At 39.8% G+C, this 18,642-nt stretch overlaps 1 protein-coding gene across 4 annotated transcripts in view; it reads right to left on the minus strand.

Annotated features, from left to right (window-relative positions):
- Positions 1-18,642, minus strand: part of CADPS2 (calcium dependent secretion activator 2) — a 327,139-nt gene that overhangs the window by 181,053 nt on the left and 127,444 nt on the right. For all 4 annotated transcript variants that reach the window (XM_080393905.1, XM_080393904.1, XM_080393903.1 and 1 more), the window contains exons 4-6: positions 10,754-10,834; positions 8,361-8,597; positions 4,127-4,248 (exon numbers count right to left, since the gene is read on the minus strand). In XM_080393905.1, the coding sequence (XP_080250031.1) occupies positions 4,127-4,248; positions 8,361-8,597; positions 10,754-10,834 (440 nt within the window). The remainder of the gene's footprint in view (positions 1-4,126; positions 4,249-8,360; positions 8,598-10,753; positions 10,835-18,642) is intronic.

An 18,642-nucleotide genomic window follows, 5' to 3' on the forward strand; every position in this document is an offset into this window, starting at 1 on the left:
CTCTGCTTACTGATCATTGGCAGAAAAGGTCACAGGCTTTGTTGGAGGGATTTTCAGCAGGGCTAAAAGGCAGGAAACAGTTGGAAGGAATGAAGAAATAATTCACAGGCAGTAATAAAAATTTTATAGGGATGCAAGCAAAGCTGTATAACTGATCTGTTTGTAAAATTGTCTAAGACTTCAGCTCAGTCAAACTATATTGCTCTGTAGCATTTGCGTGTTAGAATGACCATTAGCTACTTAGGAACATATATATAAACAGTGCTTTATTTAGCTTGTCAAAGAAGAAAATGAAGCACTTCAGTGTAAACTCACAAAATTATTATTCAAAGAACGAGAAAGCAGACAGGGGTTAAAAGCCGTAAGAGACTAGAAAATATTCCTTACTGATAAAAAGCGTGCTGTCTTCTCTGGGACTCTTTAGGTCTCTCCCTTTCAAGAAAAAATATTGTTTCTAATTTCCTTATTACTCTTACAGTAGCGTTCAGGGATTCAGAGGAATACTTAAATACATATCCATAAAAATAACTGAGAAAATATTCAACATTTTGGAATAGTGGATAAACTCTGAATTAAGGCTCCACTTGACTCATGCTTCCATTAATCTCCACTCTAAGGTCACACTGCTTGCACTCCATTCTGAAGCATTTGCCCGAATATCTTGTTTCCTCGCTTTCACTGTCAAAGCTTTTGAAACTTCTGAGTAGCAGCATTGCACTGCACACAGTGATGTTTCACAGATGCAAAAAATAGGCATAAATAATTCTTTATACTGCTTCTCACAAATGCAGCTACCAGTTCAAAACGATAAACCAACTACAGAAAATGTGTGTGACAAGCGCATGATTTGGAGCTCTTGCCAGCAGTCTCCCACAGCAGGCTGGTGGTAATCATTCACTTTTCATCACTGTCTCATTCTACGCTTAGTATGAGAGCTTTGCTACACTTTTCTAGCTGCACGTCCTATGTAAAACCTGAAGTTATGTTCTCATTTATCTGGGATTGTCAGTGCAAATATGTTACTGCTAGTGATTTGAAGAGTTGGACTGAACTACAGTTCTTGATTCTTTTTTCTTTTTTTTGCAATGAGTTTTGTGTTTTCTCCTCCAGCTTCACTGATTATTTTCCTTCATATCAGAATGACAGTACTGAAGATTATTCCAGTAAGGAGCCAGTTCCAGCAGCAGGCAAAGTAGTCAGTAGCCTAGGGCAGCCAACAGCTTTCTTCTCCTGTACCACACAAGAGGTGGACTGGCTGTGCTTGCCCAGCTGGTCATTGGTCTGTACTTAGATGACTTTGCCCATTGCTGCCAAAGGATGGAGGGGGAAAGGAGGCATCTCTCGTCATCAACAGGAGCAGAAAGTCACTTCTGTTTCCACCTCTTCCCGTATCTCCTCTTTGCAGGAGAACATCCAACCCTTCACCCAGTGACTGACCCTCCCTCCCCATCATCCCAGCAGGTCCTTATCAGAGAACAGTGATTGATGAGTGCTGGAAGAAGCAGGGGGGGCAAGAGGAGATGGATGACTGTGTGGGGCAAGGGGTGTGTTGGTCATGAAAGTAAGAAAGATCTCAGAGGGACTGGACACAGGCTGGGGTGAAGAAAGAGAGACACCTTAAGCCTTCTGACTCCTCCCCACCTGTAACTACTTCCTAGGCTCTCTTCCACCAGTCTAGTTTTCTAATTAAACCCTGCCAAGCCCTCTTAGTTCCTTCTGCCACCAATCAAAACAAAGCAATATTGCTACTGTCAAGAAAACCTGATTTGGCCCTAACAGAAGAATTGAATTGTGGAGTAAAGGATCTCCCATTCCATAGGCAGCTTCCTCCATCTTCTTTACTGTTTGCCCATAATTTGCCAATTTCATGCTTGTCTAATTTAATATCCTCCTTCATTGCCTCAAACTACATCTCTGTATATGCTCACAAACGACATGTCCCTGTATGCTCATAATCATGCTCTATGCCAGTGTCTCATACTTACTCTTACCAGAAATGGAAAGCAGTACAACTCAGAAGAGCACAAGAACCAGACAGATTTTAGACCTCCATCAGCTGCGCCCTTTCAAGGGACACTGTTTTGCAGGACAGCAGGTAAACCGCACCAGTAACTCCCATTCCTGTCCTTCTAGTGTATGGTTCGGGGCATCTCTCAATGATCCACTTCCTAAAGATGCATACTTTTTTTCCATACAAATCCATATAAATCTGTTTCATACAACATACACGGAATAGCCCGTAACCTGTCTTTCTCCCATATTCAATCAACTCCTACCTATGGAGCCTGAAACCCACTACATTGTTTACAAGATCAAAGCAGGTCCTAGCATCAGCCCTTTTCCTAGAAACACTCCAGTTGTTCTCATATTGACTCCATCTATTCTGAAACTTCCTTTTCACAAAGTTTCTACTTTGTCAGGTAGGAAAATCAACTAATCCGTTATTATCAGATGTATGCACACAATGTATACCTTCTGACTGGTTTTACGACCCTTACCTTAACTTGCAGCCCTCAGTATGTAATAAGTAAACCATGAACTAACCATGACCCATCCCTACCATGTTTTGTTCACCATATCTGGAAGTACTAGAAAGAAACAAACCCCTTAACATCTACAGACTGAATTCTGGAAAGAGAATAACTGTGCCCGAAACTCAAGAATTGGTGTATTCTATGTGATTCAGGGAGATCTGAAGACCCATACCAATGACATCAGAGGTTAACTGAGTCTTTAAAACACAAGCTAACAGGTTCAAGGGTGAGGAAAAAGAGAGACACACCATCAGAAGAAACAGGAACCTTGACTGTGACAGCAGGCAAAGGTTGTAGGCACTCATTGCAGGGCACAGCCTGAGAGCAACCCTGAGCATGAAGACAAAGCACAGCTTGGAGATGCGCCCTCCATGAGAAAACCTTGTGAGTCTCATGGGACTCCAAGCCACCAGAGAACGCCCCAACAGGTCCACAAATGAGCAGGGGATGTTGCACACACACTTATGACCTTGCTTCAACGCACACATCTGTATGTCTTTTGCGCTGCTGTTGGTTTTAGAAGTTCCTTGCGTACTACGTGTAAATGACAAGACTGAGCATTCCTGTGTCCCAGAGAAGGAACACAGCCAGGGACTGCGGCAAGTGAATTCGACATCTTGTCCCACATATTCAGATTTCTGCAAAGCTGTTTGAATATGTTACTGGAGCAGGCTGCTGGCTTACTTGCCAATGAAATTTGCTGCAACTAGGAGAAAGTCTACCAAATTAGATCTCCTCCTCCTCCTCCCAACCCCAGAAGGGACAGATAAAACTCTGTGCTTATAATTTTGCCTAACAGAAATCTGTATTTGTGGTCTGAATGGAATACAAACTACCGTCCCAACTCTGTTGAAGATGTTTTCTCAGAGACTGTAGCAACTGCAATTTTTAAATTGTCTTTCCCAAGGCACACTATGGTGCTAGTGAAACCCCAGCACGCTGTCTGGAAAGTTATCTACAAAAGATTCCAAATGATATTTTAACAGAGAGAAAAGTGTGAATTCAGCGTGTAGGTCAAACAAATCAACCAAAACCCCCACACTTAATTTTCTTCTTCTCTGTCACTCTGACTAGTTCAACTACAGATGACAAGAGTTATTCCCTCCAAGTCAGTTTGCAGACTGCCTCTCTCAAAAATTAATTGAAAGAAGTGGATCCTATAATTTAAAATGAAATAGGCTCAGCAGGTGAGTAAGCTTTTTCAAGATTGATTACTGAGTATTGATTTTCCACCAATTGGACAAGTTACACTCCACAAGGCCACCTGCACATTAACCTAGAATACATAAAACCACCTCAGGCTACCGTCCATCGAGAGGCTGGTATTTTCAGAGGATGCAGTCTCTAGCTCTTTTCCTCACACATGCATTCAATGACATTCATTTGGACAGCACTCACACTTTGTACTTTACTTCACCATAAATAGCTATTATTTGTATTTTCATTTTCCAGAAACAATTTAAGATAACTACCCAGGACAAATCTTCATATAACCTAGTGCTAACTTAATTGTAAAAACTGTAAAGATAGGTAGGTTCTCCCATGGTATGAAGGAAAGAGATGCTGGATACAGCATTAACAGAGTGACTTACTGTGGCCTGGAAGCTTCTGCTTGGTCCGTCTGAAGCTTCTCGCCCCCTTCCACTTCCATGGTGCAGTAGACTATTCGATTGGGAGCGACTGACTTTAAACCTTGTACCTCCATTATAACAATCTGATGAAAAGAAAGCAAATAGTTTATCCTTCAGAAAACATTACGTAGCACAGCTATTGCAGTACTAAGCTCCACACAGGTAAAAAAAAAATATATAATAAATAATACCCCCAAACCCCACTCACTCAAATCTTCACAGCTGGTGAAGAGTTTTAATTTTGCTTTCTTTTTCCACTTTCAACAACATATAGTAGGAACTGAAATTTTTGCTGTTTCTACTTGGACAACAACCAACACCTCACTCCAATCATAATTTAAATGCTAGTAGTTGAATTTGAGACTAATGTCTAAATATAATTCTAAATCTCAATACATGAGGAAATGTATCTTTTAAACTATCATGTAAATATGTATTTATAGAATGAATAGGTTACCAAGTTGGATGTAAACAAGACGAGTAAGTACACTGATCACATCTTGAGAGGTTAATCATGGTGCTGTGGCACTGGACGTTGCAACCCCTGAATCTCAGAAGCGATTTGGTGGTGTGATGAGCATGAGGCAGGTTGGAGCATCGCTATCAGCTGCTGTATTTTTTTTTTCCCCACTACCTACCTCTTTCCCTTCTCCTGGCTCAGTACTTGCAGTCAGGTTCAGCATGCATATGGGGACAGGGGGGAAGAGAAAGGGAAAAAGCCACCTCTACCATCTGCACCCTGAGAAACATCCTTACCAGGGAAATTCTGAGCTTGGCAGATCCCGTATTTTTTCCTCTAAACTATTCAGTTATAGCTCATACGAGCCAAATGCAGCCCTACTTCAAATGCTCTCTGCCTTTTATAAGTCTTACAGTTTGTCACAGTGTGAAATTATTGGAATTTTTACACTTCAGATGTTTCTAATTCAGAGAAGATTTGAGAAGAAAGTCAGGTTTCCCTGCTTGCTTTGGAAAAGCTGCTTTTCTTTCCAGACCCATTTGGGCCTATGAGAAGAAACTGGGAAAAACACAGTTCGTTTAAATAGCAGAGAAGCTGTCCTCAGCTAAACTACACATGAAAACCAGTATTTGTTTGTTTTAAAGGTGACAAAAGTAATGACTACTTTTATTCTTATTAGAGGCAATTGGTTTCTTAAGTCAGCAAGGAACTACTAAAATATTTCACTAATAAACTTTTTGCATATTTGCCTGTTTGTTTCAATTCAAGTATGTTAAGCCAGACTTTACCCCTAGTTATAAAATCCTTTGTACTTTAAAACTCCCAGAATCTTAGTAATAGTTAGATATCTCGTAAAATTGCTAGTTTGGTAATATTACAGTGAGATGACAGTCATTGATAGTTTAAAACATTTTAACATTACTCATAAATTATCAACACTGCCTATTATGCTTTATAAATAACAACAGCGGTTCAGGGAGGATGACATAATCATCTGTTTCCCCCATCTTTTGTGGTCCAGGAATTCAAGCAGTTATTATAATGATCAATGATCACTGAGAGACTGCATTAGAGATCCTTCCAGCTAATACTGCCTATACAGTCTTCCCACATGTGAAACCTATGTCCTTGTTGAATGCAGCCTTCATGTTTATTCATTCTCATGTTACTTCTTTTCCTTGAGTTTCCAATTTTATTGCACAGTATATTTGTCTTTGGTAGCAAATCTGGATTCCAGCAATGGAAAAAAGTTGCATTTAGTGGGGAAGGAAACTGCCACTAGCTGACTTACTAGCTCATTAGCTGATAAACAGCTTCCTAAATATTGCTCGTCTATTTCTGAAGCTGTCCAACAGCTGAACATCATAAGTGATTAAGACTCTCCTACTCCTTTGATATTTTATTTATTTATTTTAGAAATTTCTGCAACAGGCTATGGTTAGGAAACATCTAACTTGCAAAACCAGTCACTGTTGCTTGCAGTAATGTGCAAGGGGGTCTCTGACCTTAGCCAGCAAGGTCCATTCCCTCCAGTACATTGTAAATGTTACTAACAACTTTTCCTGTTCTGTCTTAATAACATGCAGTGCCAGCACAAACTCCAGCCACATTCCCGCCTACCAAGAAATTACGATTGAGTTCTTATATTCTGTCCTAACGTTTAGACATATTGTAGATGTCATGTGCCTGTGCAGCGACCCTCAGCTGGGATTTTGCTGGTTACTCTACAACTTAGTTAAGTCACACCACACAAGACATGACCTGGATATGTCACATGTTCAAGAAATACGGAATTGTGCACACATGACCTCACATGTTCCAAAAATCAAGTATTCTATCTCCAAGGAAATGCAATCAGCTTTTATTATTTCACATCTGCACAGAAAGAAAGCAGGTCATCCACGTTTCAGTCTAAATGAGTTATCAGTTCAGCTGTTTCCTTTTGCACTTGTGTCCTCTGAGATTTAGCTTCCCAAGAGTAAGATAGGCACATACTTGTCCAGCAAGAAACTCAACTTATGTGGGTAATGTCATGTTTAAAATGAAAATTTGCCCTAGTAAAAACTGCTACATATAGAGTAACACTTTTCTGTGCTTTGCAAAGGATGAACGCTACGTTACTAACCTTGCAGAACATTTTATGTTTTCTTCATCAGTGATGGGCGGGGCAGGGGTGGAAAAAAAAAGCACAGTTCACCAAATCGTATCGTCTACATTTCTGGTATGAGAGGGGAAGGGCTGTAAACAAAGCAAAATTTTCCAAATCCACTGCAGATTGTATCTCCTGTCATTTTTCATTTCATCATTGTTTCCATCTTAATCTGTTTTCCCCCCAAATATCACATGATATTTAGTACACACTTGGTATTTCTCTCTAGAGGCACAGCGAAAGCTTTTCTTCTTACATCCCTCACCAAGCAAACTTTCTTGAAGACAGAAAACATTATCAACAAAAAATTTTTAGGTACTTTTTGGGTGCTTCACAACTGCTTTTTGGTATTGCTGTTTATGGGCCATTCCAGGGCTGGTATACCACTTGAGGCAGACACAGCACATGTGATGGAGTCATACAGGATTCAGCACAAGAGTTATAAAAATATCATTTCCTACACTTCAGTACTAAGGCCTGCACTCCAGCTTTACATGCTTGATGAACTCATACTTTTTGGCGTATAGAATGATGGATCTTCCTATGAAATCTGATGTTGGGCTTTCACATTATTAGCTCCTATAATAAAATTGCATACAGTGGTATAAGTAATTTCTCTGTTATACAAAGGATTTAAACTTTTTCATCTGTCCATTTTTGACATTTTTTTAAATTCTATGTGTATTATTGATGACATGGGAGACAAAAATTGATCTGAATTTTCAACATTACATGAAAAAAGCAGATGCCTGTCTCCCTTAAGAAAAAGCATTGTTTAAAAGACAAAGCTTTTTTAAGTCATTTAACAGTTGAAATATTTATTCTGTAACATTAGCTGTTGTCTTAAATAAACTAAAGCCATTTCAAGTGCACAGCACAAGCGTGGCACCTTCTGATCAACAAATACACAATACACACTCTGGAAATTTTTGATTCTATTACTGAAAGAGACATCAGCATTCCCTGATACAAACATTTTCGGAACTGGACCTGAGCTATGATGCTGTCATCAGCTACGTTTAAGTAACTAGCACTGTTTGTGGTTTCCTCTTGAGGTCAGTTGAGCTCTATATGGTTTAAGACTCCATACCTGTACACCAGACTTCCTGCATAATCTCAGTGAACACGAGCTAGTTTCTTGAGGAAAATGCAGAAATTTAAAAACTCTTGCTACGACCACCAGTAAATTTTTGGTTTTGTTTTGTTTTTCTCTAAATGTTTTCAGTGAGAAAACACAATTTGTTTGTAAAATTCTATTAATGAGTTCCTGATAACAACAGTGTTTCATTATTACGTTCAAAAATACACTTGGGCATTCAATGTACTGGTATTCATTTAAAGTTACATTTGTGTGGGAGATTCAACTGGCCACATTGCTGTGTGGGTCCAAATGCAACTACCAGTGCAAGAGGAAAATGCATCATATAGCTGTATTCTAACCCCTAATTACCAAAGGAACAAAGAATAATTTACTTCTCTAACATAAATTTTCAAATTATAAAGGAAGGACTAATAACAAGTAAGTATCAAGACATAGATGTTCTAGTAATTCAAACTGTTAGGTTTTCTGTGAAATATCTGATTACCTCTAATGTGAAGGAGAGGACCACATCAGACTTCGACAGCTGAACCTCATTTTCATCTCCTATGTCCAAGAATGCAGAATTCTGTGATCGCTTTAACTTCTGCAGTTTAAATTCCGGCCCACCTTTAGACACTGGAAGGCTTTCCAGATTTGCCATCAGCAAATTCACTGAAGACCGCAACTCTTCTATGTACATGCTCTCCATTTCTCTTGTTACAAATTTTGGGAATTTTCTTTCCTTGGAAGATATATTTTAAAAGTTAGGGAGAAAAAAAAAAATTATCATCCCACGTAATACATCGTGTTAATTCAATGATTTGCTCTCAGTTAAGAGATATTGAATAAAAAGAAAAGTCTTAATTCCACTGTCTCTTTTTATATCTTCAAAAGAGTAATGGGAAGGCATTTGTAAAAATGGAACCTCCTGCCCCCTAGAATCATTCAACTGTAAACCCAGGTTGTATATGTACATATAACATATTTCTAATGCACGCGTTTTAAGTGTATCAATTGATAATATACCTTTGATGTTACCTTCAAATGTTTCATAAAATGATGAAACAAACTATACACTAACAAATTTGTTATTTCAATCATTTCCCGCGCTTCCAACAGGAAGTCAATCATATCCATGCTTCTAACACAAAGCTGTTAAACTACAACCATGGCATGACATTCCTGCCATTGTTTACTTCCATTTTTAATAATAGGCTATTCATTTTGAAAGTAACACTGAATTATTACACATGGGATTATTTTAAACATATCTGTTAGAACTTAAAAATAACTTTTTTTCTCTGTTGGAGTTTGATAATATTTTTTAATTACTGTCTTTATAACGAAGAGGGAACATGTAAACATACATAATGCATATATATGAACATGTACAGAGCCACTTTTATGCAGTTTCTCCCACTATTGAATGCTGAGTACCCTATTCTTTACCCACAAAGATACTAGAAAACATAATCTAGGATCTAAAAGGTTTTTGAGGAGCTTGGTTTTGATCTCCAAGAATAAAGTTCATATTTTGTAGCATTTGATTGCTTGACTTAAATGCCCTTAATCATTCTCACAGACCCTAGAATTAGGACTAGCTGTCAAAGTCCACCACAACCCCCCCTGCATCTTAAGTAGTTTAAAAGAGATATATGAAAACTCTGATTTGTGACTTGGATGTACCATGCAGGACATGGAGTTCCTTATTCTGTGCAAAACTGTGCAGTTGACACTGTGGCAACCACGAAAATTTTCAAGTAAAGGTTTGGGTAAAAAAATGGATTAATAAATTTTTCTTTAAAGAATCTATAGCTGTGCAGTGTATGTACATCAGAGACAGAATGAACAAGATTTATATGGTTTAAATAGTGCTCATAATTTTCACTTTATTTAAAATTAATTTGAAACTATTATGGACAGCATTTTACTTTTGAGGAAGATTAGACCTCCAGGTTATTTATGAACTTCATAGTCCTAAATGATATTTTTTTCCTTGTAAAGAAACAAGCAAATCTTAACTGCTTTACAATTGACATTATATTAATATACTACAATTTTTTTCTGCACACAGAGCATAACATACATCCTTCCAATATTTTGTAACTTTTGGAGCTAAAAGCAAGAGGACAATAGAGCAAACACAGGGTTATTGGAAAAATTTGATTGTAAGCCCAGGCTTCACAGAAGACTGAAGAGACTTGAGATTGCCCTTCTGTGACAAAGGAGTCTTTCCCCAAAATTTAGTAAGATATGGCCAGGGACAATGCCAACACCACCTGTGATGTTTAATATAGAAGGGCATAATCCTGTCCACTCAAATAAAATGCAAGCTGTAGGAGAGAAAAATAGGCTTGACTTTCAAAAATGTACAAAAAAAATATTTAATTTACCCAATCATCACTACTTTGACCTACAAGATTCACTCATGGTTTGTTATTTGCAATACTAATATAACCATTATGAACTTAAATCTGTAAAAGTAAAATATATTATATATACTTGAAAAGTATATCATGTATAACCTGTAGTAAGACATAAACGTTATGGTTATACCCTAAGCAAAGCACAAAGCACTTGTGCATATAAAAGATGACATTTTAGTTCCAAAATACATAAACCCAAATGTGAAAATAACATACCCTTTACTTCACCACTGTTCTTGCTGATGAAGGAAACATAGGATCACACAGCATATGATTTTCCAAAACCAAGTTATGCTTTCTCCCTACCCCTGTTGATACAGATACTCAGAGCAGAAAGAATTGCATCTGCCTGACTGTGTTGAAATGATCTTCTGCTTAATTTTAAAAACAGAGACTGGAAACATGCACTAAGGATCATCCCACTCAATCTCATATAAAGATATGCTTTTGGTATGTGAAAGCAGACACTTACCCTTGCCATTTGTTCTGCCAATTGCAGTCGTCCATCTAGTTCACGTCTGATCTGGGCTGCTTGCTCATCTCCATTATCCAACTTGGATAGGGAACAAAAAGTTAACTGTGAGAAACGTGCATTATATTTAAACTTTATAGCAAGTAATGCAGTAAAAAACAAAGAGAAATTAATTTCACCCTTTTCATCTTAAAACCAGTGAAACACTAAGTAAATACATGGCTTTGAGTCTTACCAAGATGAAAAGAATGTTTGGGCCACCAGTTACCCATGGCAGTCAGGGTCCCTGAAGGGCAGCCAGCATTCCCTTGAATTTTTAATACTTAAGCAAAACAGAAGTAGTATTATTTCCTTACGAAAATAGCAGCTGAAAACATTTTTTCATGAAGCAGAAAACTGGACTGACAGACTAGCTTAGAAAATGTTTGCAAGGAAATCTGCTTTTTGGTGCCATGAGTTCCTGTATAGGAGTATAGGAATACATAGGTATAGTGAAGGAAAGCTGTGTGGCTGTGCCTTCCAAGTGTGGTATTATCTCATTTGCATAGCTCTTTCCCCCAAATATTGGCCAACTACTCGCATCAAGGCATATCCAGTTTTTGAGCTTCCAGTATCTTCGTACTTAGGGAACAGTGCTGGCTAAGCATCTGACTTCCATCAGGGAGGTAAAGGGGAAGGATGCATCTCTTCACCTCAACAGAGCAGCCAGGTCTCAACAGAAAGGAGACTCCCCAACTCATTTCCCACCTGTTTACTTATTAAGGGAGCGGTGGGGAGTTTGCAGAAGCAGGGCTTCACCTCAGTGCCCTGACCTGCACAGCCAGTTAAGAGGAAGAAGATGGATGTTTCTGGAAGAGATCAAGCACAACCCGCCTTCTTACCTGGAAAAATGCCAAGCAAGGACAGAGTCCCAGTGGAGGGCTCTCTCTGCCCCTAGGGCTAACCACAGACACGATGCAACATGCTGATACAACTCCAGTGCATTTAGTATGCAGCTAAGGTTTAAGGATACCTGAATTACCTGAATTACTCTTCACTAAAAAAGCCTTAAATTGATTAGGGATGTAAACTGGCAAAAACTAGTTCTCTAATTAAATGAGATCTTCAGCTACAGAACGCACAATTAGTTTGGTAAATGATTCATTACATAAAACTAAGGTTTTTAAGTAAAACTGCTATTTAGTGCATCAGGCCAAATACATAAACCATCTCTTTTGCAATGCTCCTTAACTAAATTTGTTAAATCTTATTGAACTAAAGCATTTCTGAAAACTGGGCATTTTTTTCTTTCAAAATCCAACTTACAAAAAGGAATAATTAAAAAGACACTATCCAGTGCTTACAGGTCAATTGCAGCATTATGCTTAATGCAAATCTGACCACATTTAGAAACAGGATGAAGAGTTTTCCACCACCAGTACGGAAGCAACGACAGAACATGCAATCTGTCACCTGTGCAATCTGGCGTCTCACAAGTTCCTTGCAGGAACTGATCCAGACTACCAGAAAGCAAGAGAACAGAAGCTGATGGTGTCCCCAAAGGAGGCTCAAGTTTAAGCTAGAGAGTAAAAGATGGGTCATGTTCCAGACTGGAAAAGTCCTCCCACCAAGCGTGTCTGTAAAACTGCTGCTAGTTTGACTGGGAGCATAAATGGGAACAGTGTTCTCAATGAAAGCAAGTATTTTAGGTTTTCAGAATACAACAACAGTATTTCAAGTAAGTTCCCAAATTTGTATTCTTTCATTTCTTAACAGAACAAGAGACTGCTTATTGAACTTGTCACCAAGAATATTTCTAATTTCTATTTTCCTTTGTATTACAACCACATAATTTTTGCAATTATTTTTGTTTAATCAGTACGAATGTCAGCCTAACATGAAAAAGAATTCTGTTTTCCTTTTTGGGCTAAGAGAAGGTTGACGTTACTTTAGTAACATATCCCATGACAGGCAATTGCTGGAAAAATACATGCTTGTAAAATACGTGCTTGAAGGTAATTTTGATGACTGAATTTTGATTTCTGCAAAAAGGAAGGTGTGGGAGAGCTGAACGAAGGTAGAACTTTTTCCTGTGTCAAGGCACAACTTAAATGACTTCAAATGAATTAATAATAGAGGCAGAGGCAAAAGCTTTTGTTTAAAGACTGATATTTAGTTATTTTTCCATTTCAAAAATGCACAAAATAATAATTCAATTACTGAAGGTGTAACCTGGTGTTGCATTTTTTCCTTAAGTATGCATTACTTCCCATTATCTGATTGCACTCAAGTGCTTCAAAATGTGCTAATTTCCCTACTTACTTATTTTTAAACTTCAGTCTTCTGCCTGAAAGACTTGTAGATTTAATGATTTTGTTGATGTATGTATGCAATGATGTTTTGTAAGGTATGAAAAGAAGCTGAAGAGGTGAAAAACTGAAGAGTACTGCTTTACTTAGATAAAAGTGACAGAGTAAGAATGACTGTAGGTCATTCACAGCTGTCCTAATAAGAAGCTGTTGATGTTAGCATTTTTGCAGCATGCAAAATGAAGTGACAATGAGAAAAACAGTAACTTTGATACCACGTTCCATGCAAGGTCATTCTACTTGGTTTTATTCTACATTCAACAAAATGCAAGAAAAACAACTTTGCAACCAAAGCAGTCAGTGGTTATGAATGCCTAATCAATCATACTTTATATCTGAAGCGACAACAGTAAGACTACGCCGATTCTGAAAATAGAGGTATTTGGAATCTGTGAGTTCTGTCCACTTTTTTACATCGGGAAAACACTTGATACAACCCACCGTACAGGTGGGAAATGGTGACGAGGGTTAATGGCAAGTGTACCCTTTTCTTATTTGTGGATCAAACCCGTACCCAGGGTATCTGTGGAATACACAGTTATGACAACCACTGCACTAATTTTTAAACTGTTAAATAAAAACTAGAAAAGCATACGACACTATGCACAGAAATTAATATAAATGTAATGTTCCAGAATAACAACTCAGATTCTTCTCAGTATTGTAACTAAAATTTTGTTAAAACAAATCACTAATTGGTAACCACTCAGAATTCAAGCAAAAGGGGTTTGGTTTTTTTTTTCTTTTAAAGAATAATTGGCACTTACATGGCATCACCTAGTACTTCCCACCCTTAAATATGAAGGCATGTTTTTTTAAAAAAAAGTTATAGCCTTAGAGATTATTTTAAAAGAGGGCACACATAAATTCCATTTAATAAAAACATTTCAGCTTTCTGCAATGGTAATAATTATACACCATAGCTATTTACTGACTGCACCAACACTACAGATGCTCCTCATGTCGCTTAAACCTTACATAACCAAATAATCAGTATTTTAGCAGCAGGGGACATCACTACAGAAGACTCTACAGACGCCAGAGGCCTGTTTTCAGTATAAAATACATTAGAAGTCCTGACCAAAGAAACTGATGTTTCCCCTGAATGCCATATACCTGGCCTCCAAAACTTGTAAAACCTCGGCAAAGACAGTGACTCCCCCTTTGAGGGCTAGTTAATGCAGCACGAGAATTCCCCACTGAGCAAGAGTATGAATAAGACAGCTGTGTCACTTGTGCCCTTTCTCTTTGCAAAGATGATTACTTGGATTTTAAAAGCTTCTTCAGAAAAACTCAGTAGCTACGAATGACTACGCTTAGGTGAATAAGAAGCTACTTACTGTTAAAAAAAAAACAAAATGTGGAAGCTCATCATCTTTTTTCCCCCCAATGGTGTTATATAAAAACAACCTACTAAAATAAACCCGCCACTGTTAGACATCAAGCTATTCATGCAGAAATGTTTTTATTTATTAATGCTTGAAGTTGCCTTTATTTTTTCCTCACTCTGAAAAGGGCAATCACTTCTACTACAAACTTCCTTATTAATAGTGGAGTGGCAACCCCCCCAATATGCCAGCTGCTCGACAATTCCTGCTCGAAGATGTTTTCAGTTGCTTATCTAAGTGTTGACGTCTAAAGGGCAGGCTGGAGCTTTCCAATCCAAATTGCTGCTTTAACAGTTTCAACCAGAACACTCCATTGCTTACAAAGAGGCTGGGGAAGACAATACCCTGCTTCATCCACGTATGGGGTTGGCATGGCAAGGTTTTGGTAGCGGGGGGTGCCAGGGGTGGCTTCTGTGAGAAGCTGCTAGAAGCTTCCCCCATGTGCCATGGAGCCCATGGCAGCCGGCTCCAAGATGGACCTGTTGCTGGCCAAGGCCAAGCCCATCAGTGATGGTGGTAGCACCGCTGGGATAACGTACTGAAGAAGGGGAAAAAAACCCTGTGCAATGGCAAGTGTGGCCAGAGAGAGTGAGAACACGTGAGAGGAACAACCCTGCAGACACCCAGGTCAGTGCAGAAGTGGGGGGAGCAGGAGCTCCAGGTGCTGGAGCAGGGGGTGCCCGAAGGGGGCTGTGACCCCGTGGGCAGCCCGTGCTGGGGCAGGGTCCTGGCAGGGCCTGTGGCCCCGCGGGGAGAGGAGCCCAGGCTGGGGCAGGTTTGCTGGCCGGGCTGGTGGCCCCGCGGGGGACCCCGGCTGGAGCCGGCTGTGCCTGAGGGGCTGCGCCCCGCGGGGGGACCCCAGGCTGGAGCCGGGCGGGGTGTGAGGAGCCCCCCTGAGGGGGAAGGGGCAGCAGGGGCAGCGTGTGAGGGACTGAGCGCAGCCCCGGCCCCTGCATCGCTCGGGCGAGCCCGGGAAGGTTTGGGGTTATCTCTTATTATCCTACCCTGACTTGATTGCTAATAAGTTAAACTAATTTCCCCGAGTCGAGTCTGTTTTGCCCATGAACAGAAACTGGTGAGTGATCTCTCCCTGCCCTTATCTGAGCCCAGGAGCCTTTCCCAGTATCTTCTGTCCCCTGTGCAGCTGCGGAGGGGAGGACAGAGCGGCTTTGGTGGGCACCTGGCATCCAGCCACGGTCAACCCACCACAATCCGTAGTAAGAAAAACGGTGACCATCTTGTCAATGAGCTCCTCCACCACCTTGCTTTGAAATGAGAATCTGAAGTTTAGCCAGGCCCTGTTTGTGAAAATCAGCTGAACTCTACCCAAGTTACAAACCTTTGAAAAATCAACTTTGCAGCAGTCAGGCTACAAACAGCCACCACATGAGGCTAAATCAGATTCAGCATTCATCTTCAAGCAGGTCGTGCTGCTCTCTGTCTTGAATATGCATGAAGTCTACGCTTTTCAGATTATTTGCTCATTTAAGAAAGACTGTAAGGTTATCAGAGTTAAAAATCACTGTTTGGATCAACAGCATGGTATCTTGCTTGCCAAACTGTTGTTTAATTTGTGTGCCTAAACATCACAGAACAGAAATATATCCGAGTGAATTAATGTTTCCATATTTTAACAGGTTGGAAAAAACTGCATGCTTCATGATTCCTATTCATATAATAACATTTTTAGAAAAAGGCTGTAACATATCTGTGTATTTTGGTGCAAAAGAAAAACGGTACACTGGCAAAAAATCTGGTTAATGCGCAAGAGCAACTTAAAGTAAGAAAGGTACTGCTAATGCTGCCAAGAGGGACTGCACTAAAGCCTGCGGCACTCCTTTGCATTCCTCTACACACAGAGTAAGACCGATAGCCTGTGCCCGAGAAAACAAGACAAGTCTGAGTACGGGGGAGTACTGACCTGCTGAAAGTTATTGTTCTTTACGTTCACAAGTGCTCAAGCTGACTGATAGTTCCCCCAAATTACTGTTTTATTAACGTTCAGTTAGTTTCCCCGCAGCTTTTTAATTCACAGTAACATCAATGTGAAATTACATTTACCTGCCCACAGCAAGATAAATTTCTCTGCATTTAATGACTAAATGGATAGTACACAGATCTTAGGACTTGCTGTTCTGTCTGCCACACAAAATCCAAAGTCTTTTCACTGTGTTGCAGTAATGGTAATTTTTTCCATATAGCCACTTTTTGCCACACGTAACCAAGTCTGGACCCTGCTGAGCTGACAGGTTATTTGTGGATGCCCGTGTGAGGTAACCTGCAGGGGCCATCCCTGACGACTGCCTGGCAGTCAAGGCAAAAAACTGTCAACATACACCAAATGGAATAAAGGGCGTGGATTTCCAGTGGTGTGATAATGCAACGCTGAAAAAATGGATTCTGGAAGTAGCTAATGGCATCCAGCTGCAACGCTGAAAGAGAAAGCAAAGGCCTGAGAAGTCCTAGTGCTCAGTTTTGGTTGTCAATCAAGTAAGCAGCAAGCAGGCAGTAGGTGTAGCAGATGCGAATACCAGCGTTTTTCAGGCCGTTGTCCTTGCTGCTCTTATCTCTGACTCTAAAAAAAGGAGTTTTGCTTCAGACAGAGCTGCTGCCTCTAAGACCTGCAGGATTTGTTCCCCTTCTTATCTTTACACAGGCGGACTTGCTCTAAAGGAACAGACTGGGAAGAGATTAAAGGTGTCTGCAGCATGAAGGAGGTGCTGCGTGCTGAACCCAAACAGCTTGCGGAGATTCCCGAAGTTTCCCAAGCTTGTGAGCCAAGATTAGCAGCTAAATATGTAAAAGCAGAAGGATCAACAACTCCCAAGTCAGGGTGAAAACAGAGTGCTCATCTCCAGTCTACGACAGCAGACACTTTTGGACATGATTTCAACAGGACTAAACTTCTCAAGAACGAAAACATGACAGAAGTAAATGGCTTCCACTTCCTACAGGAGGGAAAAAACAGATTTGATTAAAGGGCAGGATGTGTGATGCTTTCTGACTGGCTTCTACTGGACCTTTTCATAAACCTTCTCCCTCCTGTTTCACAGCAAGACACAGACGGCTGTAAAACAAAAGAAAATGTAGTCACTCCTCTATTTCAGAGAAGGCTATGCCATTTAGCTGCAGTTTTAAAATCTTTTATCTTCCTTGCGTATACATTATAAAGAGGATTAATTCAGATTCATAAAGACATCAATAAAATGGTATTTAAAAACTCTCTGATGTTCTCCGCACCCTGCAAGGTCCCCATCATGCATCACACAAATGGCTGTGCTGACGGCTGACCCTGCCTGAGCGATGCTGAAATTCTGCAGATTTGCTGCTGAACTCTGCAAAAGACAAACTTTAAAAACTCAGTTACTAAATCTTCCTCTTCCCAACTCACTCCTTTTCCCAGTCAACACACAGAGACAACAACAAATTGCTAGTTTTGACAAATAAACTCAGAGGTGTTTCAAGAATATGTGCAATGCAGAATCAAAGTGAAATGTCAGAGGAAGGATGTCAGAGAGCCAAAATCTGTTAATGGTTAAAAAAGAGGGGGGGGGGGGGAAGCACCTATTTTTGAAATTATTTCTCTTGTGGAATACCAGTATACATCCTTTCAGCTAATTCTAAGTCAAAAGACAAACTCAGCAACCCCTGAAAGCATTTCTACTTTCAATTTGTCCACAGCAAGCACACTCACGAAAGCTAACATGTCCAAAGCCCACAGGAGGTGTTCAAACAACTTTTCACAATGCACCATCAGGGCTCACAGCCTGTTCTTATCGATTCTGCTCTACACAGCACAAGAATATTGCCTTTCAGACAATTGGCCAAGCCGATCACTCAGTTTTCCTGCAACATAGCGTCAGCAAAAAGCTAAAAAATCAGTTTGAATTAATTTGTTTTAAGACAAATTCTTACTAACTGCTAGTATTTTTTTCTCAGTTTTTTTTTGGTTTTGGTTTTTTTTTTTTGGGGGGGGGGAAGCAGCAGTTTTACTATAATATCAATACTGAAATTAGGAAAGGGGGTATAGATGAACAGAGCAAGCAATTAGCATATCACTTTCCCTGTCGCCAATATTGTTAACAAGTAACAATGCAAATGAAGAGCAAGGCCAGTCAACAGTCAAATGCTCTACAGTGGCTTCAGTTGGATA

This window comes from Falco punctatus, assembly GCF_963210335.1.
Source record: "Falco punctatus genome assembly, chromosome: 6".
NCBI classification, from domain to species: Eukaryota; Metazoa; Chordata; class Aves; order Falconiformes; family Falconidae; genus Falco; species Falco punctatus.